Here is a 24,665-nt window from a genome sequence, read left to right on the forward strand (position 1 = left end):
GATTAAGATCACTTCAATGCATACACCTGTCACCTCAGCATGCAGGAGGCTAACACAGGACATTTTATTTTTCTTTTTGAAGTGGCAGCTGGCTATAATATGTATATAATCCTTGTACAAGCTAGCCTCTGACTCTCAGCAATTTTCCTATGTCTTAGCCTTCCAAGTGCGGGTGTTACAAGTATGTGCCTTACAAAGATCTTTAGTTAAATATTTGCCAGGGACATAAAGTAAGTTACAGGTCAGCCAAGGACTATATAATGAGACTTTGTCTCAAAAGCCAAAGGGGTTAATTTTACTAAAATGAAATATTTCCTGGGCACACAGCTCAATAAAAATTGAAATTATAGCTCATGCTATAGTGTTTTATTTTTTCCCTATCATCTAAATTGGTATCATTGCCAAGTAAGATACTTTACTGGGGAAATGTCAGGGCTGAGGCAAAGCAAATTTGAGCAGGCAAACAGTGCTTAGGAACTCAGGAAGACCATGCTACACATATTGTATTTATATGAGTATTTATATGAGTAGGTCTATAACACTACAGAGAATCCCAGCAGGACATTGTCACACCTGTAGATTCATCACTAGGGAGGCAGGGGGAAGGAGGGTCATACACCAGTTTAAGGCTAGCCTGTCTAATTCCAGGCCAGCTAGACTGTCTCAAAAGGGGAAAGGGTTTTTTTTTTTTTAGAGACGGCCCAGTGGTTAAGATCACTAGCTGCTCTTCCCAAGTATCTATTTTTTGATTTTCAGCACCTCCATGATGTCACACAGCCATCTCTAACTCTAGCTCCAAGGAATCTGACACCATCTTCTGGCTTCTACAGGCTCTGCTCACATGTGGTGTACTGACTTACATGCAGGCAAACATAAATTTTTAAAAAGGTTTGTAAAAAGGAAAACATTCCTTAAAACTACTAATTTATAAATTGGCGTTTACTTTCTGATGTGTTTGTGTAAGTGTGGCAGTTGTAACTGTGGCCTCACTGCCCAGTGCTCAGAACCTAATGACAGCTGTGTAGACACCAGGTGCCACCACCCTGAACACAGCCCCTCGAGACTCAAGGACGACAAAGCATATGTGCATCATTTTCTGTTTCTAAGAAGGTAGCACTCGGACGTGCTTTCCTTTGGTTGCCAGTATGGGAGCCCCTGTTGTATTTCCGAGCAGTGGTCCCAAGTGCCCTGGCTGCTCTGGAAAGGGCTTGATGCTCAGTTACCTCTGCCATCACCAACATTTCCACCATTGCTCTTCAGATCTACCTTCCGTGAATTATACTTGGAACGTCTGCTGGTGTTGACAGTTGCACATTAATACTCTTGTTAGATCCTGTTCTTTATCTCACAAAATATTTCTTAAAACAGTTGCCTCAGAACAAAACAAACAGACAAACAAAATCATATTACTAAGGAGACAAAATCTAAAATTGAAAGAGGTGTAAACTAAGAAATATGTTACATATATATTACAGTATTAACATCTTTACATTGGCAATATGCAGTGCAATCCGTCTTCTTTCTTATCCGAGCTATTGGCTAGAAATAGTAGTTTCACAAAGCATTTCTTTTTACATTGACCCATTACAATAGCCTTCCTTTATATATTATATTTCATTTATGAAGTACAACTTGCTTTTGTTGTTTCCTTGGTCTGGTCTGGATCTCAGTGCATTGGCTGGTGGCGTGGCCGTGGGTACTCATGCCCAGAGAGGGCAACTGGAAGGCATCCTGCTGGAAGCAGAACAGTTGGTGGGCAGAGCCCACCCTGCAGCTTGCTGTGCTGCGAAGTTCCAGGCACCTTTACCTTCCATTGGAGACTTTGGAATGGATCATCATCTGCGACTCTGTCATTTCCCGTGAATTCTCTTCAGGGGCTGACCTGACTGCACTGGAGATCGACACACTCACTTGACGTTTGAGCATCTTCATGACCTTTCTCTTATACCCTTTACATGCAAAGAAGTATATGAAAGGGTCCATGCAGCAGTTGAAGTTCATCAGGCACACTGTGAAATGCAGAGAGATCTGGAAGGAATGTCTTGCCCCGCAGCCCAGGGCTTCGGGGGCACAGAGAATCTTTATCATGTGCTGAATGATGGCCACGTGGTAGGGTGTGAAGCACAGGATGAACACAACAATGATGAGGATGATTGTGTTGAGGGCCTTCTTGTTCACACCTGATTTCTCCGTGAGTGGGTTCTGCTTGGCAGTCCTGAAGAGTTTGCAGCAGATTTGAGAGTAGCACAGGAGAATGATTGTGAGAGGCAACACGTAGCCTAGAAGGCAGGCTCCGAGCAGAATCCACGGGAGAGATGCTGTCCCTTCAAAATTTGGATATTCCATGCAAGTAGTCTTGTCCTCCTCCTGCTTAGACATAGGGTTAAGGAGCAGTGGCAGTGTTTGAGCAAACACCAGAATCCAGACAAATATGCAAACACCCTTTGCATATTCGATTCTTTTAATCTTGTTGTAACGCAGAGGGTGCACCACGGCGAAGAAGCGGTCTATGCTTAAGCAAGTCATGAAGTTGACACCTGCATACGTGTTGATGTAGAATAACAGAGCAGTTATCCGGCACAGGGCATCACCGATCCTCCAGTCAAAGCCCAGCGCATAGTAAGCTATCCGAGTAGGTAAAGCTGTGGTGAACAGGATGTCGGAAATCACCAAGTTCATCGAATAGAGCGTGGTTGAGTTGATTTTCTTTCTGTTTTGAACAATGACAACCAAGGCCAACACGTTTCCCACCAGACCGATGATGAAGACCAGGCTGTAATGCAGAGGCATTAACGTCCTAGCTGTGCTTCGGTGTGCATAGAGGTCACAGCTATTGCCGTGAGAAGGTGCCAGTGCTGTGGTAAAATTGTTATCCATTTCTGTATCCAGCAGTGGTCAGAGTTCCTAGGAGGAAAGCAAGTGAGGGCTGTTTAGCTAAAACTACTTAACTCAGCAATGCAGTCATTTACACATCCACTCTAAAACTCTCGGTGTGCACATTCCCTCTGGAATGAACCGAGAATAAAGTTTGTGTGTTTACCTTTACGGTTAGTGGCTTTGGCAGAACTCGGGCAAAGGAAATGGAACCCTCTAAATAGGTCAAGTGTGTTTTGTAACCTCGGGAGCTCACTATCTTCAGACAGAAATCCCCCTTTTTCTGAATCATGGTGTGGTTAAGAATAAAATCATGTAAAGTTCCCCTCATTTTAGACAGGCATTAAACTTGGCTTTGAAATTGAATTTAGGTTGAGCTTTTTATCACTGCCAGGAAATGAAGTCAGTCAAACATGTAGTGAAGTATGAACTTACCACAGTATCTGATCTGTGTTAACCTAAAAAGTATGAGAAATAATCTTAAGTCATGTTAGGAACTGACAGTTAAGCTCTCTTACGAAAAAGAAATTGTATTCATAACTAAAATGGAAAAAAGGAGAAAAATAAATGTAAGGTGTATACTGTAACACCAACTGCTCTGGAGGCTAAGGCATTATGAGTGTGAGGGTAGCTTGGCCAGCTCAGTGAGACCATCGCTCAGAATGTAAAACAAAGTCAGGTTCAGAGGGACTCTGAGTCCACCTCAGCAGCAGCACACTTCTCTTCAGTGTGTGATTGAGTGAGTGTGGGGAAGGGCTCAAGCTGCTTCAAGTAAAAAAACTCTGAATGGGGCACACAGTGTATGTCAAACCCAGCAAGTATAGTGTAATGTAGCCTGTTGTGTTTTAGTAGTAAATAAATCTCCATGGCAGTGCAGTTAATTTTTTTTAACTGCACTGGATTTTATTAGGCATCTGGTGGATACTCCAATTTTCCAAAGTATTGAATCAGTACTCATCATGTTAATGCATAATTTATGGAGCTACTGCCTTGGCACACATGTGGATTATTTAAAGTTTTTTCTTGGTCATTAATAATGCTAAGACTAATTGCAAGTCCTAAAATGAAAATCTAAAAATTCTGGTAGTAAAATGCCATATAAGAAAGGGAGAGAATGGCAGTGAAGTGGAGAAGCTGAGCAATAAAATCTGCGACGTATCTTAGAGAAAAACCCCACTTCTCTGGAGACTGTGTGCCTCCCATGTAGATTCTTTCCATGTCTGTCGCTGCTGTATTTAAAGGGAAAGGACTCCATCAACAGTGATTGAGAACACCAGCTCCAGACCTACCTGTACCTGGAGCCAGACGACCAGGTCTCTGTTCACTTCCCACAGAGAAGAGGGATGCTCATGGGCACTGGGCTCTGCCTGTGGCGTGGTATGTTGACAGACAAGTCCTCACAGCATACAAATAAAACCTAAAGCAAGACCAAACAAAGTGAGAGGAAGCATCTTGCTGTCTCAGAGAAGACCAGAAAGGAAATGGACAGACTAAAGAACACAGCGAGGACGTAGAGCAGAAGACACAGAGGATGAAGGTAGAAAATATGTCCTCAGACTCAAACGGATTAAACTTGCCGTTTACAGGGAAGACTACCAGTTTGGAGGGTTTAGTTTTGTTTTTTAAAATTTGGTTGTATCATTGCTTAAAGAGAACATAATACATAGCAGTTCGGAAAGGTTCAGAATAAAGCTGCAGGAGATGCGTACCACCTAAGTCCTGAGGACAGGGTGAGCTGCAACCAGGAAAGAAGGGTAGGCAAGTATGATGCCAATAGGAATCTAGTTTTACTGCCAAAGTTAACAGTGATTGCCATGCTGTGGTGACACACACCTTTGATGTCAGCACTTGACAGGCAGATCTCTGAGTTCAAAGTCACATTTGTTCCAGGACAGCCAGAGCTATACAGAGAGACCCTGTCTCAAAAAGCAACCCCCACACCAAAAATCTCCACAAAGGACATAAAAGTAATTATGAGATGTGTCTGTGCTGTCATAATTTGATATAGTTTACAGGAGAAACTTACAAGTCTATTATCATAGTGGGTACCCAAGTGTTTTGAATATGCTAGGTGAGAAAATAAAAGGCACTGAAGACTTAACATGATTTAGAATATGTGCTGGAGAAATGGCTCAGCGGTTAAGAGCACTGACTGCTCTTCCAGAGGTCCTGAGTTCAATTCCCAGCACCCACATGGTGGCTCACCACCATCTATAATGGGATCTGATGCCCTCCTCTGGTGTGTCTGAAGAGAGCGACAAAGTGCTCAGACATAAAATAAAACAAAGTTATTTTTTCAAAGAGTTAGTGGCATATGGGTTGAAGACATAAGCATGTCTCAAACTTAATCATGATAGGTCCCCAGAGGAGACTCGAGACATCCAGAAGTCAGTATTGAGCAGACCACACAGCTGGAGGACAGCACAGAGAAACTAGAAGTCAATGAAAGAGCGGCAGTGAGTGAATTTGGAAATGAAAGATCTATGTATAAAAAACCTTTAACTTAAAGAAGATACCACATCAAAATTTTTGAGATGCTTAAAAAAAAAAAAACTGAAAATAGGTGTTTGCTGCATCACTTAAGAAACTGGGAGAAGCCTAATTTGTCCAGTAAAAACAGGAGTAAATAAAAGCCAGCTGTGAAATTAATGAAATGAAAACGTTCAGGGATCTGCCCACTCACTGGAGGCTTGCGTTCTCCTGCCCTTCAGTAGGCAAGGGTAGTCCCGGGGTGAGTGCAGCTTCTAGACAAGCCTTGGCACTGAGGAGCAGGCACCAGCAACTCTTGACAAACACGTTTCTAACTTCTGTGAGAATTTTTCCTCCTGAAAACCTTACTTTCCTCTTTTGAGAAGTTTTTCATAGCAAGTTCATGAAATGTGATCTCAGACATTAGTGTGTGGCTGCAGATCTCCATGTTAACACTACTGTAAAGATTAGGAGAGACACCCCAACGTAAGAGAGGGAAGGGTTGCTGCTGCGTGTCAGCTCGCAAATGATGCCTGGGTGAATGTGTGACTGTGTCTTAGCATCTGGTGCAGCTAAAAATGTTTGGGAGTATTCCACCCAGTGCTGACTGCAACAGGAAGATGCAAATGTGAACAGCTCAGATTCTTTCCGTAGATGACTTGCGGGGCGTTGAACACTTCAGCCATGCTGTGGCGTGTGAAGGTGGCAAAGCAAGACTGTTTCTTGACTGGAAGTATGTTAAGGAAAGCTGAACACAAACATGTGTGCAGACAAGCACATAGAAAGATGGCTGCTTGGACATTATGTGTCCAACAGAGAGGGTCCCATGTGAATGACCGGGGACTAGTTTGGAACACTGAACTTAGGGCGATTGAAGTAAGGTAATGATTTTGTTAATTGGAGGAAGAAGTGTTATTTTGCTCTTCTTGCAAGAGCCTCATCACCAGTGTTTTCACAGCCTACTCGCATTTGTGCACTCGCTCACTCTGCCTACCTACCTTAGACCATGTCTGGTAAAGACCTCATATGGGTCTGAGAAGTTACAGATCATGTTGGGTCCTTCTCTGTGGTGCTCCCTCCAGTCCTTTGCAGGAGCAGCTGTCTCATGAGCCCTTAAAGAACTGAGAGATTGTGGTTTCAGAGTACAGACAGCATGACATGTGTGGTTAGCTTCCCCAGGGAAGATGGGGCAACCTTCCCAAGAATAGGGGAAGCCAGTCTCAAGCGAAGCTGGAACAGGGATCTAAACTGACCACTGTCAGGGCAGAGCCAGCAAGAGGCGGCACTCTTAGAATATGGACGCGTAGACAGGATGGGTCAGAACTAGGTAAAGCAAATGCAGATGGTTTGAAAATGTATTCTTTTGGATACTTAGCAACTTCTGGGGGTTGATTCCTCATTTCCTCAGCTCTTGTTCCTGGCTCCCTGTGTTCTCGTGACTGTCACTTCAGTGTGCTTTATTATCTGCACATGATGAGGAGAGTCCTCTCACAATTCTTAAGGCAACAAATCTTAGTTTATTGTATGCCCTCCAGGTTAGAATTTGTTCTTTCCTTTAATCATCTTCTGGATTATCCTCGTGAGGCTTAAGTTAGCTTCATACCCTTAGCAAACAGTACTTTTAGTGTTTGTAGTCTACATATGCTGGATCCCAGGAATGCAGAGATGAGAGTGTCTGGAGCTGAAGAGACAGATAGTGTGGATTGCCGTGTGGCCCTGTGAGGTCCTGGCTCAGCACTGTTGGTTGCAGTCCTTCTCACACATGCCAGTGTGCTGCTTGCTTGTATTTGCTGTGCCTGTATGGATCTCAGTTTCTCCTTTTAGTCATTCTAAGTGCAGCTTACATTGTAATGCACTTTAATTATTTCTCATTTTAATTATTCTTAGGCAGCAGCTTCTGACATGTTTAGAATACGTATGTAAGCACACATACAAATATACTATGTACATGTGTGTGCCTGAGTTAAACCTGAAAGTACTGTAATATGTCAGTGAACATAGAGGGGAAAGCCCATGGAGTGTGACTTAAATCTGTTTCCCCTAGAACACTAATATGTATAAGAATTATAGTTTCAGTGCAGTGCTTTCGATGACATTGTACATTTGACTGTGTATCCACACACTCAGGAACAGGAACTGAGATGCTGGCACCTTTCCCCAGGAACACAGACAGTGACTGGGGTGCCTGAAATGGAATTGTTCTTGAGGGTTGACCCTCGTGAGGAGCAGGGCATTCCTTACACTGTGTGTCTATCCTTCTAGACCCTTAAGTATTAAGAAGGTATTGTTTCTGCATTCCCAGGATCTAGCATATGTAGACTACAACCACTAAGAATATGAAAGTGTAAAACAGTGTCATCTACCCCAAAACTTCCACTTTCCTGGAAGCCATCTTGTCATTCTCTGCTTTTCCTGCTCAGCTGCAGAGACATTTGATCCTTCAGCTTCCCGCCATCCTAACTTGTCTTCCTTCTGTTTAAGGTATCAACAATTCTCAGAATAAATGTTAGATTCCTTTCAACATCTTTCCCTGACATTCTTGAAAGTTGTGTGTGTGTGTGTGTGTGTGTGTGTGTGTGTGTGTGTGTTTGTAAAATTTATTTCCTTGCCCATAGAGTTTCCAATATTTCTTGAGATGTTATTTCATCTTTGCATAACCAGACATGTTACATGAAGTGGCAGTTTTTCTCTAGTCACAAAAAGGAGAGGGAAAACGTCCCCCAAACTTACCTAACCTCTGATATAGTTTATACTCAGAAAGAGCTTACCGAAGAACCAACGCACAAGTCTTTGTGAATTTTTAAGGCTACGCAGGCTGCTGCAAGTCTCATTCATTTGACAGAAACAGAACAAAACCTTCACAGTGATCAGAGGTTTGGTTCATACTACTACGATAGCTTTGGGCTTTTAAAGTTTGTGAAGTGTCACCGTTATCTCTAACATTTATCCTGAAAATTGTCGATGGCATCAGTAAAAAAGGGAGACTCTTGTCTTCAGGGTTAACAATGTTTTGAGCTGGTCTGGTGTGACCTCAAGATGGGGTTGGATTGAGATCTGCCTTAGGCAGAGGGGGTGACTTGCCTTGTGTGTGCCAAAGAGGAAGCTGAGCTTTGAAGAAGAGCCAGAAGAGCAACCAAGAGCATGGCCGCACAGAGAGACGTTCTGGCCGTGTTGTTGGTTACAGTTAATCCAGCTGTTCCCCAGTTGCTGTTGGCGTCCTTTTCGCTATTTTCTTGAGAAAAGATAAGGCTGTGGGAAAATGCTTGGAGTTGGAGGAAATAAAATGAGTGGCAAAGCAAAAGGAACAGCTCACTGGTGACTGAATACCCGGGATGTTGTCCTCTCAGGGAGGCTGAGCAGTTCAGGTAGCTGAGGCTGTGTCAATGCCCTTGATAACAAACCTGAGGGAGAAGTCACTCTTACTCTTTCTCTCATTCGCTAGCATTAGTCAAGTGTGTGGCCAGAGCTTCTTTGTTCCTCTTTAAACAGCGGCATCTGAGTTTAGCCCAGTGTTAACACCAGCAGCACTAGGTCAGCGTTTGTTCCTGTCCTGCTTTAGTTGACTGGACAGCTGTTGTGTGTGCTGCTTGCTTGTAAAATGGGCAGGTGGCAAGAGTTAAGTCCAGCTTACTAAAGGAATACATGATTCCTTTGGCCTGACTGTCCATTCCCAAGTGCTGTCAGTAATCAGAGCATGCCACAGTGACCTAGTTGAGAAAATGTATTATTCAGTGGTTTCTTTATCATGGGATCAGTTTTGATAGCTGTGTTTCTGTCTGTCCACTTTTGTTTCATTTTCTCTTGTATCCTTCCCCTAAGCCGAATAGGCTGAGGTGATTTTATTTGGGGTCAATAAATAAATAAGTAAATAATAGTTGACCACAGTCAAGGAAAGCTCACTTTCCCTGACTGCTAGAAGTGTGATGAGTCAAGGAACCACAGAGATGAGCTCTGTGACACTGAAGCTGAGCCCAAGACATAGTTCACCTCCAGCCACCTCTCGGATCTGGGAAGAGCCCGCAGCACAGGGACCTCTTCACACAGCAGTCTGCAGTTCACTCTCAGTAGCTCTCAAGGTACCTGACTCAGTGGGTGCTCAGCGAGGACCAGTTGCATTGGAGAGCTACCTGTTGGAGCTAGTGGGAAGTGTGCAGCATCTGGGAGGGCGCTAGATGGGTGAACTCTCACATTTGGAGTGGGACATATTGCAGGTACTTTCCTGTCACTTTTTAGTAATTATTTATTTCTTGTGTGGCTTTATTAAAGGTAATGATGCCATGTGTAGGTTACTGTAAGAGTTAAAAGGAGGCCACTATCACACTCATCCCACACAAGGAAGGCAAATCTGTGGGATCACTACCTGCATAGTAGAAAGGCCTTGTAATGGAGGTGTGTGCCTGATAGTCTTCCTCTTAGTGTGCTACTAGAAATAGCCCAAACTTTGTACACTTCCAGCTGAAGGGAGTTTCAGGCTTTAAGTTAAGCCTTCTCATTTTGTGGCTATGCTGAATGGAGGGCAAGTTGAGTCATTTTCTCAGAATGCTTCAAGACCACATGGGAAGTCAGGGCTCTATTCTTGCCTAGCCGGTGGGTCTTTTCATGTATTCCCTAACTCTGCCCTGTGCCCTGCACACCCCATGTCTGTGTTCTTATCTGCCTGTGTGCCTGTCTGTGATGATGCTGTCTGCAGTCCTTCCTCTTCTCTGCACAGTGGCCTGATAGCCTTTTCCCTTGAGGGCCCCTTAGCTGTGCCCAGAGACCAAGGGCTGGCTGAACCAGCAGCACCTGTCCCTTATAACACATGTTTACTCTCTTCCTCTGCGTCACTAGCCATCTTGGTAATCCCCAGCCCCTGGCTCCAGCTAGAGCAATGTCTCTATCTGTTTGAGTGTTGGATATTTCCTTTAGAAATCTGTGACTGTCTTCCCTCCCTGCGTCATTAGCATGGCTTCCAACTAAAACTTCTGTGGAAAGCAGCTGCCCAGGGAGCTTCCTGACCTCTACTCCCCCTTCCTCTCTCACTCCACACCAGGAAGGCAGAGTAGTGTTGAGGTTGTGGCTTTGTGTCTCACTCCTGTGAAGTTCTGAGAGTGAGGGTGTGTGAGGGCAGTTCCTACACCCCCCAAAGATAGAAAAGAATGGCCAAATCTCAGCTCACCAGTCCTTGCTCTGTTGGGAGACAGCAAGCATGGTGGGTAGTAGTGGCTCCTAGTCAGACCTCTGCCGTGGAGCACTCACCAAAGCTTAGGCAGGAGCACTGACTAAAGTCACAGCTGTAGCTGCTAAGTTGTAGCTCAGCTCTTTACCGCCAGAAAAATCACATTCAGTACAGAACGTATTATTTCTGGTTCTGTTTCCAAGACAGAGATAAGTAGATGTAGGTGAAAGACAAGTAAAAACAAGAAGGTATTTCAGAACTTTTGACATATCTACTCACTCATGTCTGAGAAAAGATGAGGAAGATGGGTGGACCTAAATGAAGCAGTCACTAATCTGTAGCATGTTTTAAGGTGAATAAAGGAGAGTTGAGTGTTTTGGGTTTTTTTTTTTTTTTTAAATGGGGTCTCCTGTGCTCCTGACTAACCTCAAACTCACTGCTATATGGGTGGAGGCTGGTCTTTGAGGTCCTGATCTTCCTGCCGCTACCTCCCAAGTCCTGGGATTGAGGGAGTGTACCACCATGTCTACTAAGTAAAGATTTTATAAATGAGTTTACTATTCTTAACAGTATTTCAGCAACATTTTGACTGCTATTTCAACTGAAGAGAAATGGAAACCCAGCAAAGCTTTATGCTGCTGGTCTACCTGTGTCCTGTTTTTAGGGCTACATGGATGTCTGATAGTACACTTTTTATCCTTGTTGGACTACCAGAACACTGGGTCTCTGTACCTCCACAGCATGCAGAGGTGTGATCTAGTTCTGTCACCATGGCCAAGACGGCACAGACAGCCCAGGACAGACAGGAGGACATTGTCCACCTCCAGTACCTTACCTCTTACTATGAATGCCAAAGAGAAGGGTCTCAGTGCTTCATTTCTCGGTGTATTCAGGTTAGGGTTAGGAACCTTGTATGTACATTTAATGCCACAGATCTCTGTAGTCTGACCTACAGCATCTCTAGTAAAAGTCTGCCATGTATGCTTGGAAGTCCTGGGGTGAGTTCAGTTGTCACAGAGCTTACTCTGCTAGGCGGCTGATCATGACACTAATTAACTCTAGGAAGCCCGCCAAAAGCTTAGAAAAGAACTTATTACCACAGCCACCCACGTATCAGACAAGCCTGCGAGCAAGTGAGCAAGCGAGCGAGGCTGCTTTGTAGAACCATATGCCCTAGCAGTTTTAGGTTCACAAAGCACCATTAAGCCCCAGAGACAAACACTCTGAGATACTAGAAAGCACACCCAACGTCTTTACATATACTGTTACAGAAAGCAGACATCTTCAATCTCTACAGAAATAATAGGGCAAGGTTTCCCTAGATTTACCCTTCTGCGGGCTGATGGGCAGGGTGGGAATGGTTACGCCGTGTTCCAGCACCTGCTCTGAGAGACAGTGCGAGAAGGACTTGGCAGAGACATTTCTCCCCACTTTACAATGAAGTGACCAAAGCCAGGCCTTCAGCAACTGACACAGGGCAGAGCAGCTCTACATAATGGAGCCTGGGTTTAAGGACTATGCCCAAGCCCTCTTCTACGCCCCTCTCTCCTGCACTCTGGGTGACACCCTTACCAGAGAGTATCACCACACCTGCGACCCCAATCCTCTTTAAAGGAGGTCCCTTCGTGGCTGATATTCTCTTAGGCATTTCTCTTAACATCTGCTCTTAAAAATCACTACATGTAATCTTTGTTTTACAATTTAAACATTTTTTTTTTTTAGTATAGATGTGGGGGCATTGGTCACCTAATGATAGAAATCAAATTACAAATTTCATTTTTCACTTAACGTCTTTAGAATTGGCCTTTAGAATGGTTTTGCTTCTGAGGCAGCAGAACCCAGGCTGATCAATCATCTTTGCTGGTAGGAGGATAAATTGATTAGATATTTTTGCAAACTGGAAAATACTATTCTATATCTGATGCTTTAGAAAATAAGCTCTTACCCCAGGAAGTCTGCTGCTCATAGTCTGCTCTGAGAAGAGTTATTTTCAAAATACTTTTCTGTACATAAATGTACATAAATGCCAGGTAGTCAAATGAGACAAATTTTTAAAATTAGGATAAAGGGTTATATTATATAAACTATATCCAAATTCAGGAATGCTCTGTCTCGGTACCATTGTTCCTTTCTCTTCATAGTAAAGAATCCTGAACTATTGGTGTTATTTGCTGATATTTACTTGTATTGTGAGTTCATACAGAAGTTCATAAAATAATGTTTTATTCATTACAGTGGCCCCAAGGAAATCTAAACAGCCAGTTATTATAGCTAGTTCTTTAATATATTCTTTTTCCTTCCCTTTTTACCTTGAAACTTAGGTTTTCAAAGCATTACTTAACTTAAAGAGAAGAATGTCAAGTACTTACATATCAGAGGGTGGCTAGGGCCTCCGTTGTGGCGATCCGTGTTTGCCCAGATTGGAGTTAGCTAAGCTGGGCATGTTGCTTTAAGAGCGACTGAGCAGGCGTCCTTTTATGGTGGTGCCTTTTTCCTGTCATCCTGTGACTGAGCATTGCTGTGATCAGTTAACCTCACATATGCTACGTGCTTTTTTTTTCAAATGGGAAGTGAGATTTTTTTTTTTTTTTTTTTTTTGATACCGACTTTAAAAAAACCATTCAAAAGCCCCCTTGGACTTTGTGGATTGCTGATATGTATGGAACTTTTAAAAAATTTTTTCATAAAGATTTAAGTCTTAAAACTTTTGAAGCAATAAACTTCAAAGAGAGAGAGGGAGAGGAGGGGGGTTATAGTTATTGGTGACTTTATGTTGATATTTTATGTAAAGTTTAGGTTAAGGGAAAATGTCAAGTGTAAAATTGATGTCTGCCTGGAAGCATGATGGTATCAAGGAGTGTAGTTTAGAGTCTGAATCTGAACATTTGTGTCAGAGACAGAGTTCTGTGGCGAGAGAGAAAGATCTTCCTTGCATGTAAGTTAGTTACATTTTCAGTGGCGAGGACAACTGACTGACTAGGTGACAGTGAACACAGGAAGATTGAGGACAGTTGGGGGACACATTACTGACTAGCGCAGCTTCAGTTACACAGTTCCAGAGAGACTTGTTCTGGTCCCATAATGCTTTGGGCTCACTCCTTGAACCTAGCAGTCACCTATGCCCACAGTGATCTGGCCTGTCATGCCTGGGTGCTGCTTTTGGAAGGACAGGACTCACTTGGACTGGGCTTGGGTGGTGAAGGACAGGCTTCACAGGACAGCAGAGTGGGGCTTTTTACACTGCTTCAAAGGATGGGGCTGGAGCAGATTTTCAAGCCAAACCCGCAGATCACTCTACATTGTTTAAATGGAATATGCTTTAACAGAAAAAGAAAATGCTTTGGTAAACTGGTTGGTTTTTTAGGGATGCTATCGAGAGAATTGAGTCATTTTGATAGGAAATTTTAGCTTTATTTATACCCACAGAGGCCCTAAAAGTTTTCCAAAAATCACATTTTATTTATTTATTTTTCATGTATGTGTTAGTGCACTTGCACATGTGCCTATAGCGTGTGTGCTAGTGTGCATATAGTATAGATCAGAGAACAACTTTTAGGAACAGATTCTTCTCCTCTGCCAACTGGATCTTAGGGACTGAAGGCTTGGTAACAGTGGCTGCCCACTTAGTCTTGGTCCAGGTTCTGTAAAATTGCCTTTCAGCTGTGCTGTTAAAGGTCTGCAGAGGAAAACTGAAAAACAAGCACCAAGTCGGTGAAATTTTGGCCGTCCACCCTGTTATGTATGCAATACAGGCAGGAGAGAGCCAAGATAAGTCAGCCTTATGACGAGGTGGTAGCTGTGTGTGACATGAGACACTGGGCTCCTTTTGGTATTGAAAGTTACAATGGCATTTTTAGCAGGGCCGTACTATACCAGTGAACTCAGTGTCCCATAGAAGTGAGGTAGACATCTGTGCAGAGTGTTCTCTCTGTTTGCTCTCTGAAGTGTGGTCATGAATGTGTAGTAGGTACTCAATAACTTGTAATGACACTAAAGGAATAAATCAGTTATCTACTGGCTGATTTTCTCTCTTCTGTGCTGCTAGCTCTTTGCTTAAGATCAGGCTCCCAGAAGTTAGCTTTTGACACTACGTAAAAGGTCACTGTGAATGACTGTAGCCAGTGTAAAGAACAGATGCTGTCAGAAAATAAGGAAAAGGGAAAAGCTGGTCAGTGACTAATAACATTATGGTATTTTGTGACGCCTTGTGTATATAGAAATAGCAACGCAAAATTTTAGCAAAACAACCCAGATAGTGCTGGTTTACAATGTGTGCCTTTGCACTGTTCCCACGTGTGGTCTCCTATTTAGTCATCTTGAAATGATACATTGATTAGTGTCTACAGACATTTTACTTCTTCTCTTGCTGGGTAAGAGAAGCTGTGGACACTGGAATTACTGTCATTTATTTTCTGGGGAGGGTGGAGGTTCTGTTGAACTGTGACCTCTAGCAAGAGCTGTGCTTCTGGCTATTTATTCAGTAACATCATTTTTATGGTGCATTTGTTGATGAATGTAAAGAGAAGAGCTCCTGTAAGTTGAAGCATTGCTGATGTGGTTGGGAAAGGAGGACAGGTCAAGGGGGGGGGGGGCCCAGTCACAACTGTCTAACAAAGCAGGCTTTTCCTATTTTGCGTCTGAGTTAGTGAATATCTGTAAGTGTCCATAGAAGCCAGAAGAGGGCTTGTGATTGTTTGGAGCTGGAGTTAAAAGCATTTGTGAGACACCTGATGTTAGTGCCGGAGACTGAACTCCGGTCCTTGGGTGAGCAGCAAGCCCTCAGCACAGAGTCTTGTCCCTCCATTGGTATTGCTCAGAGAATACCAGGCATTGTCTTGTTATATGTGTTGGATTTTTTTTTGTTTGTTTTAGAGACAGGGTCTTAATATGTAGCCCTGGCTGGTTTCCTCCTGCTTCTGTCTTTTAAGTACTGAGGTAAAAGGTGTGTACCATCGCACCTAGCCTTATCTGCGTACAAACATGAAAGTTTGCTTTAATCCTATTAAAAGTGGTAAAATAAGGAAATTTTAAAAAATTAAATAGATTTATATGTGAGGATTGTGCTTACGTGTATACCTGAGCATGCGTGTTCTGATGGTTGTGTTCCCTAAGAACAAGTGCACTTAACTGCTGAGCCATCTCTCCAGACCCAGGAAGGTTTTTATTCCCCCCCCCTACCCCTCTCCCCCTCCCCCTCCCTTTCCCCCTCCTCTCCCACGGTGTGTAACAAAAGGCAATTCTGCTATGTTGTCCTGCAGTTCTTTAACTTGTTATTGGTCCTTTGTGAATTTCACACTGTGCACCTGATCCCACTCCTCCCTCCCCTTCGCATCCTCCTTCCACCCTTGCAGCCTCCCCCAAAAGGAAGTAAAGAATAAAGACAAAGCAGAGCAAACAGATCTCGTCCTGTCAGATGAGTGTGTAGTGTGTCCCAGTATGCCCCGCAGTACACCCTCCTCACTCGCAAATGTTCATTGCTGAAGTCGTTGGACTGGTTGGAGGCCTCTGGCTTCTGCTACATTATCCGTACTGGATGAAGGAGAGGCCCCAGACTCCTCTTGGAGTCCTGTTGTTGCCCTGTGTCGTGGAGATCCAGCAGCTTTGGCTCTACAGGACCAGCCCCTTTGCATGCTCCAGCAGCTCATAGATGGAGTAGGTGTGGGGTGGGACAACTCAGAGCCCTGGATCTGGGCCTGGGTAGTAGTCAGGTTGGTTAGCCTGCCAGTTCTGCTGTGCTGCCCAGGTGAGGTGCAGGGAGTGCTGCAGCCATTGAGGGGTGGGGCCAGCTCTATGTATCCTGGGATATCAACGTGGTCCCAGGTGACAGCCCAGACCAGGAGCGTCCACGTGGTCTTTGGTGATAACATGGGCTGTGGACTCAGACGTGGCAGCACGGGCTGGTACCTCACCATAGCCATATGTGTCAGGGCTGGCCACTCACCACAGGCTGCTCCCTCCTCCACCCTTGTCTCCAGTTCCACTTCTCTTCACAACGCTCAAAGCATTCCACTTCTCTTTCTACCCCACCCCTCTCCACCACATACGCGTACATGGTAGTGGCTCCCCTGTGAGCAGGCCTCTGGGTGTCTGCCTGCCCATGCCACATGACAGCAGGCCACTATCCTAGTGTAGGGGAAGCTCCATTTGTTGTACAAATATGTGTTGAGAATAATCAGCTCTGGAGAGTGGGGAAAGGGACCAACACAACGGCCAGAGTTAGGTAGGCAGTGAGATGCCTCGGCCCAGTGACCTGACCTCAGTACCTGCAACCCACAGTGGAAAGAGAACTCCCAGAGGTTGTCTTCTGACACCTACATATGATCTGTGGCACACACTCTCCCTCCCCAACAATAGCAATATTTTTCTAAATATTTAAAAGCAAAGGTCCTTGTCTTGTCTGTGTGTTCTAACTGGGAAGAAAGGTGCTGCGTCAGCGGACACCACAGAGTGGGAGGTTGAGAGGTATCAGGAGAAAGCTGGACTGAGAGAGAACACAGAGTAGGGTGGAGTTGTGGTCCAGGAGGTCTGCTCTGCTCTGCACAAATTGCTGCTGTCAGAGTTGAAGAACAGGTGTGGTAGGAGCGGCCACCATGGGGCCACGTCTGAATTTGGCCTTGACTGAGGTAGGGTGCCCTTAGAGGGTTTTAAGCTTACAGGTGACTAACTTGTTCTCCTGGCTGAAGAGACCACAGCAACATAATCAACTGTGTTTAGGGCAGGGTTAGGCAAAATGCAGTTCTTTTGTATGGCATTTAGAAGTTGCTTTGTTTTTAATCCACCAGAGAGCCATAGATGCAGGAGCTGTAAGTTAGATGGTCCATCCATTGGACCTGGGCTCTTTCCTAAGGTCTGCCACCTCACTAGCCCTGGTCAGATGGCTGCACTCCAGTACCCAGTATGATGCTCCTTCAGCTGAGTGGATAACGGTTGTGTGCTTCTTGCACCTTTATGTCATGGTTCCTAGATATTACTGCTGGCTAGGACTATTGCCCCTCCCTCTCCCCAAGCTTGGCAGTTTGCGTAGTATTTTCTAGAAACACAGAAGTTAGACCACATGAAAGAGGCTTTCAGGTCAGATCAAGCTCAAGTCACCGGAGTCCAAGTGTGCCCTGTGGTATCTTCAGCAGTAGAGCCTCAGCCTCAGCCTCAGAGACACAACCCAGTGCTATGTTGATAGCCCTGTTGTTCTGGGAGTTACCCAGACTACCCTGACCAGTCCTTCTTGTATGTGGCACTAGGTTTTTGTTAGCCTGTGGTTCTTGTGGAGAGTGTTGTCAGCTCAAGGAGCTTACCTTTCTTTAAGATAAATATGCATGCATGTGTGAGTGTGTGTGGAAGTGTATGTGAGTGTGTGAATGTATGTGTGTGTGGGGTGTATGTGTGTGTGAGTGTGGTGTGTGTGTGTATGTGTGAGTGTGGGGAGTGTATGTGTGTACATGTGTGTAAGTGCATGTGTGTGTGCATGTATATCTATAAATGCACTTATGTATACATTGTATCTATTGGGTACATATAAATATTATAATTCCTCGAGGCTTTATCAAACAGCCTTAATGTTATTTGCCTCTTCTTCTGTTTTACCTCCCAACATTATTATCCACATTTCATGTCATATCATGTCTGTCTCATATTCTTTTTGTTTAGGATTGCTTTGGCTCTCTGGGGTTTTCTAATACCTTAGGAATTTTAGATTTCTTTTTCTATTTCTGTGAAGAATGTTGTGGGTATTTTGATGGGGATTGCATTTAATCTGTACATTGGTTTAGGTAGGATGGCCATTTTCATAGTATTAACTCTGCTGACCCACAGACACACGATGTCTTTTCATTCTCTGGTGTTTCTCTCAATCTGTTTCTTCAGAGATGTGCGGTGTCTGTTGTGTAGTTCCTTCACCGTCCTCAGGTCTGTTCGAGGTGTTTTGTTGTTTTAGATGCTCCTGAATATGGGAATGTGTCTGTGATCTTGTTTTCAGTGCATGGCTCTGGTGTACACAAATGCTACTGGGTTTTATAAGTTGCCACTTTGCTGGAATTATTTCTAGAAGCTTTCTGGTAGAATTTTTGGGATTTCGTGTCTGATGTCCCCTGCAGATTGAGATGCTTGACTTGTCCTTTTTCCACTGATCCTTTAGTTCTCTCTTGTCTTCTCCCTGCAGCAGGTGCTTGTGGCAGTGCACTGAGAAGGTGTGGGGCTGGTGGGGAGACTTGCCTAACTCTGCGTGCGAGCGTGCATGTATTGTTCCATTCTTGTTCGTACCTGTTAAAGCTGCTTTGTGTTTATGTTCTGTCTGTCTGTCTGTCTCCCCCCTGCTCCTTGTTTGTGTCTGTAGTGGTTTTCAATATTATAGCTGAGAAGAGAGATTTGTATAATATAGTTGCTATCATAATTAGAAAATGTACAGAAGACCAAGAGGACACAGTATTATGGAGGCAGGAGTGTGCTGTGAGAATGTTTCCTTATACAAGTGAAAAATAGTTTTTGTATTGATGCTGTTTCCAAAATTAGAAAATATTGGCCAACCAAGTATTTAATGAAAATGGTTATAAGGATATGCCCAACCTATTCTGCTGTTACACATACATGTGTATATACACAGAGAGAGAGAGATAGAGACCAAGACACACAGACAGAGCAACAGACACATGCACAGTTCACGCCTGCATGCACACATGCATAATACATGTTAGGAGCATGAGTCTGCAGTGTTGGAAAGAGCTCCTTGAGGTGAAGATGGCTGTCTTGCTCATGGTGCAGAAGGATCCTGTGCCTGGCATCTTCCTTGACGTGCTCAGTGACCATCTGACTCATCAGTTTACCCAACAGCCAAACTGGTGATTCTGGGGCAGAGAGGAAAGCTGCTAACCGCCAGGAAGAGCTGAGCAAGGCCATGAGGGCAGACTGGTGAAAGGACAGCCTGTGTCCGCGGGTGACTTAGGGGGAGGAGGGGAGGAGAAAGGGAGCCAGCAAGAGCACACTTTCATACTCGTGCCCTCTAGCAGGGGTCTAGGACCAAGTGGGAAGAGCTCTCGTTTCTGATGAGGATAGCAGTGTGACCCTATGATGGCAGAGAGGCAAGGGTAGAGCACACGTGACTAAATCACATATCAAAGGGAAGGTGTCAAGTTGAGTTCAGCAGCCCGGAACTGCCACTTAGGACTCACTGTGTTCATTTCCCAGGTTAGAGCCCCAGAGAGCACTTGAGATTGTTCAGGGAGAGACTTGGTGTGAGAAGTGGTTGAAAACCCCTTAAAGAAAAGAGTTGAAGACAGAAAGAGGAAGAAGTTTGAGGAGTGGGGAGCAGGAGTAGTAAGAAGTGTCTGGTGCCATGGTGCTAGCGGACTGGCCAGAGTCTGACGTGCGGTGCGTTTGACTGCGATGGGTTCTAACGCTCTCCATGGTCTGTTTCGTCAGACTCAGGCTGTGTGTGTGACCTGAACAAAGCACGCCCTCCCAGCGTACTCAGAGTGCCTTACATTCAGTTAGGAGGTGCTCGGCTGCTTCCCAGTTGCTGCCTTAGCATGTTATCCACACTTGACTGTTGTTTTGCCTATGGTGGATGTTTGAGTGAGTATGTGGTGTTGCTCAAGTGTCTCTCTGACAGTTTGAATCCAGTCTTACGGGAGTTTTCTCTGTCGTTTGCGTAGCTTGGCGCCCGTGTTCGCGCTCTTTGTGCCATTCCACTGCTCCATCCCAAGAGTCCAGGTGGCGCAGATCCTGGGCCCGTTGTCCATCACAAACAAGACATTGATTTATATCTTGGGACTACAGGTACAGTATGCATTTTATGTTCACATTTCTCTAACCAGATCTGGGTACTTGCGTTTTTTGTTTTATTTTGTTCTTTTCTCTTTTGTCTTTTTCTCATTTGATCTCCTTAAGCCATTTTTTCCCCATAAGTTTGGCTTCATGATCTGTACAGGTGTTCAGAGGAAGTGTTACAGAGTAAGACAGAGTGTGGAAGGTACTAGAATACATTCATAGCCTTGAGTAATCTGATAAAAGCTTTCACTGTAGTTTGCATCAGTGGAAAGTATTTTCATTTCATCACACAGTTGTAACTACACTTAAGAATCATAGTTTGTGGGGCTGGAGAGATGGCTCGGTGGTTAAGAGTACCGACTGCCCTTCCAGAGGTCATGAGTTCAGTTCCCAGCAGCCACATGGTGGCTCACGACTATCTGTAATGGGATCTAATGTCCTTTTCTGATGTGTCTGAAGACAGCAACAGTGTACTCATATACATAAAATAAATAAATCTTTAAAAAAAAAAAGAATCATAGTTTGAAGTGGAAAAAAAAGAGAATATTGGGAATGGAAAATCGGTGTCATTGTCAGTTATGCACTACACCACATATAAAGCTGTGGAAAGAGACCCAGCACACCAGCCCATCTAAGCTGGGGAGTATGCAAGGAGCATTATCAAGCTGGGTCTGTAATACCAACTCCAGAGTCTGGAGCAGGAGGGTTTTAGGTTCAAGTCCAGACTGGGCTAGGGAATAAGCTCAGGGCACCTAGACAACTATGACTCTATCTCAGAGTTCTAAAAAGACAGAAAAAAGAAAGGACTAGGAACTGGAGAGGTGGCTCTGTGGCTAAGGGTTTGTGCTGTTCTTTGAGAGGACCCACGGTCAGTTCCCAGCACATCCCCACGGCCCCCATCCCGATCCCTGTCAGGCAGCTCACAACTAACTAACTGCCTTTCCTCCAGCTCTAGACCTGCCATCCTCTTCTGACATCTGCAGTACCTACACTTACATAGATGCACAAGCATGAAAGTTAAAAGGATACAAATCATGTTTTAATGAGAACAGACCGGGGGACACCTCTCAGTGCTAATGTGTTTGCCTAGCATGTCCAAGAGCCCGGGTTCACCTTCCAACATGCTTCCTCTTCTTCACGTCACTCACTCCAGTGCTTCTGTGTAGAATGTGTTGCTATGAAGACTACCTTTGACTCAGACCCCAAATCCCGAGGTCTCCTCTCTAACATCCAGCATGTGCCTGCCGCCCCCTCAGCCTGAGACCTGTGCTAGAACGTCCGTGCACTCTCCGGCTCTCTGACACGCTCTTTTCTCTTCCTCTCACAGCTTTTGAATGTATGGCGTCCTACATCACCCTGTGTAGCTTGGCTTTTTGGCTAACATAATATTTATTATTCCACACATAGACCAGATTCCAGCTTTGCAGTAAAATGACCCCTCCTCCTTGCCTTTTCCTCTTTAACATTGCCTCCATCTACTCCAGCCTGCTGCCCATTATCAGAGGCTCATCTGGGGCAGGTGTTTCCTCACCACTTTTATAGGCGTGTCTCACGTGGTGGGTTTAGTCTTCACCTTCACCTCTTTACCTTGACACCTGGGTCCCCACTCTGTCCTGCTATGGGTATCTCTGGCAGGGAAGATAAACATGTGTCAAGTTCCAAAACCCACTCTGAGCCTCATGGTGACGTCTATTTCTCCCAGCTCTGAAGTTAGGTGGAAGCACCAAGAACAGAAAGGGCCTTGCTCTATGTTACAGGGTAGACATTTGGGGTGACTGGCTCATCCAGTCATTAGGACCATGGGGATTCCTGGTTGGTGACTTACATCCTCTTATCCCTGTCCAAAGGCAGACATGTCAGTAGACTGTCTCAGATAGGTTCCAAATCAGTATACTCTCCACTGTTGTCTTAACACTCGAATTACCTCTGTAGGGTAGCAGTCCATTAAGCAGAAGTGGACTTGGGTCTAGTCCTTTACATGAATGGCAGCCTGGGCTCTCCTCTAGCCCGTCCCACTCCATTTTCCCCACTTCAAAAATAAAATGGTTGAAGTTTTTGTCCTCCTTTCCTCTACACACTGGGCATTCTGTGTATCCCATGTGTTTGTGTTACCCCTGTTACCGTCGGTGTGTGCACATATGTACAGAGGCCAGAGGTAGACTGGGTATTCTTGATTGCTAGACACCTTTGTTTTTAGAGACAGGGTCTTTCACTAAATTTGAAGTTTGTCAGCTCTGCTCCTGCACCCTCCTAGTGCTGGGGTTACAGACAAACTTCACCGTGTTGACCTTTCATGTGTGTGGGGGAGGAGCTGGACTCGGGTCTTCGTGCTTCCTTGGCAGGCACTTTGTGCACTGAGCCATCTATGCTGCCCACCTCCACCCAGGTCCTTGCATAAGTATTTCTCTGACTTTCTCTCTCCCTGCTGTGAACACTTGAAACCAGGAATATTAAATAGATGGATGGATGGTGGACGGGCAAATGACCCTAACCATCTTAAGAGCCAGAATGTGTGTTTGGGGACACATGCAGATCACTGGAGGGTGACTAAAAGAGTAAATGTGAGGTGCACACCCATAGAGTTCAGCCCAGAGGCATACTCAGACCCTTTTAGAATGCAAGCAGAAACTTGGTACTAAGACCAGGAGCATCAGAGACCAAAGATGATGATGATATTATTATTATTATTATTATTATTATTATTATTATTATTATTATTATTATTATTATTATAATACTGACAAAATGACAGGTTGCTTTACTTGTATACGAGAGGTGGTGTAACAGGTGCTGTGACAGTGGTACCCTGCCCTATGGCTCTGAGCTGGCTGCCCACCCACCTCTCACTCCCTTCTCTAAGACCGTAACTGTTTGTAACCATCTCCTTAAATGACAACAGACTCCCAACATCCAATGGATGACCAAAATTCCTCCACCCAGCCTCATAGGAAACAGAGTCTTTTTAAAATTGCTTCCTGCTCACTTAGGGATATAGTTTTCATTGGGGGCACCTAAGAAAAGATGGGAAAATGGTTACGTCTTAAGAAAACCAGCATTTGTTGTTCAGTCTCTGTATGCTGAGAGAGTTCAGGTTTAAGTGAAGACCTGACTGGATCAGCCTGCAAGGCTGGACCTAATCTGAGGTAGGATCAGGCAAGAAGCAGCACATGTCGGCATCTCTGCATCCCTGACGGTGAGTTTTGTCAGGGTTGGTTTTTTTGTTTGTTTTTTTTTTTTTTGTTTGTTTTGTTTTGTTTTTTTCCGTTTTCCTATGAACATAAAGCTTTCAGAGGTAATACATATTTCTGTATTAACATAATGTATGGAATGTACAGTATGCAGATCAGTTAAAGATGATTTTCTGCTCCTTGTTTGAGCAGGTAAAAGACGTCTTTCTTATGCTAGTTTGGATTATAACCAAAATTGCAGTAAATCTCCATCTATGCCATATGGAAGGTTGGCAGGATGAATCCTGAGGATGTTTGTAGCCAAAGATTTATTGGCCATGCATAGTGGAAGTTATGGCTGGAGACATTTATATGACCTAGGCAGTTTCAGACTAGGTCCATTTAAAGGGATCAGCATATACATTACCTGTTTTGGACCTTTTGATTTTCTTCTTGTCTGTAGCGAGATTTTGAAGAGGTTTCCCTCTCTCGTATCTGTTTTTTATCAATTTGGAAGGAACCCAGAGCTTTTCTTTTCCTATGGAAACATAAGAATAACCTCTCCCTCAGTGTAACACATATCCTGCTTTCCATTCTGAGGTGAGGACATCTTTATAATAAACAGGCTGGGTTAGTGCAGCAGTTTTTCCCATCATCCAGTGTCTCTTAGCAGCTGTCTTTTTCCATTAGCATTCAACGAATTTAAAGTTAATAAAGCACTATGTAATCTCTCTCTGGGGGTGGGGGTCTTTGTCAAGCATTTTTATTTGCTAAACATCTTTTTCAGAGTACAATTGTATCTCTCCAGAAATGTGTGTCCTGTAGGATTTTAACTGTTTTACATCATAAATATGTAAAAAAAATCACTTCACTAAGGACATATGCTGGAGCATTGTCAGTCTTAATTTATCTAGGTATTCCCATAATGGCTGTAACTTCTAATAAATGAATAATTACAGAATCAACTTTCAGAAACTAAAGTATTCACCTACTGATACCGTGAATGTGTGCCTATAGTACACTGTACTTATTTAGTTTACAAAACTCTGTTAGATGAAACACATCCATTTGCCACATTTCGTTCTTTTGGATACCCTTGGGGGTACTTCCTGCAGGTGATGGAATTTGGTTTTACAGTGAACAGTAGGACATGCCTTTACAGTCTCCTTGGGTTCTTGCCAAGTGACAGAGAATTTTTTCTTTAAACTTTTGCTCTTAATTGGTGTTTTAAATGAAAT

General features: G+C 44.1%; 2 protein-coding genes across 5 annotated transcripts in view; one reads left to right on the top strand and one right to left on the bottom strand.

Annotated features, from left to right (window-relative positions):
* The window catches only part of UBAC2 (UBA domain containing 2), a 141,366-nt gene that overhangs the window by 74,020 nt on the left and 42,681 nt on the right, over positions 1-24,665 (top strand). For 3 of the 4 annotated variants that reach the window (XM_080916926.1, XM_080916929.1, XM_080916928.1), the window contains exons 5-6: positions 18,362-18,403; positions 20,146-20,269. In XM_080916926.1, the coding sequence (XP_080773052.1) occupies positions 18,362-18,403; positions 20,146-20,269 (166 nt within the window). The remainder of the gene's footprint in view (positions 1-18,361; positions 18,404-20,145; positions 20,270-24,665) is intronic. The other variant, XM_080916927.1, reaches the window with a different exon arrangement.
* Positions 1,499-12,909, bottom strand: GPR183 (G protein-coupled receptor 183). The gene is made up of 3 exons (XM_080917058.1): positions 12,871-12,909; positions 4,164-4,291; positions 1,499-2,904 (listed from the first exon to the last, which is right to left on the bottom strand). The coding sequence occupies exon 3, from the start codon at positions 2,875-2,877 to the stop codon at positions 1,804-1,806; it is 1,074 nt and encodes a 357-aa protein (XP_080773184.1). The 5' UTR covers positions 2,878-2,904; positions 4,164-4,291; positions 12,871-12,909; the 3' UTR covers positions 1,499-1,803.

The sequence above is a fragment of the Micromys minutus genome (genome assembly GCF_963924665.1).
Source record: "Micromys minutus genome assembly, chromosome: 5".
Classification (NCBI taxonomy): Eukaryota; Metazoa; Chordata; class Mammalia; order Rodentia; family Muridae; genus Micromys; species Micromys minutus.

Excerpts from the sequence above, each read along its gene's own strand:
- GPR183 (XM_080917058.1), bottom strand. The coding sequence starts at position 2,877 with ATGGATAACAATTTTACCACAGCACTGGCACCTTCTCACGGCAATAGC.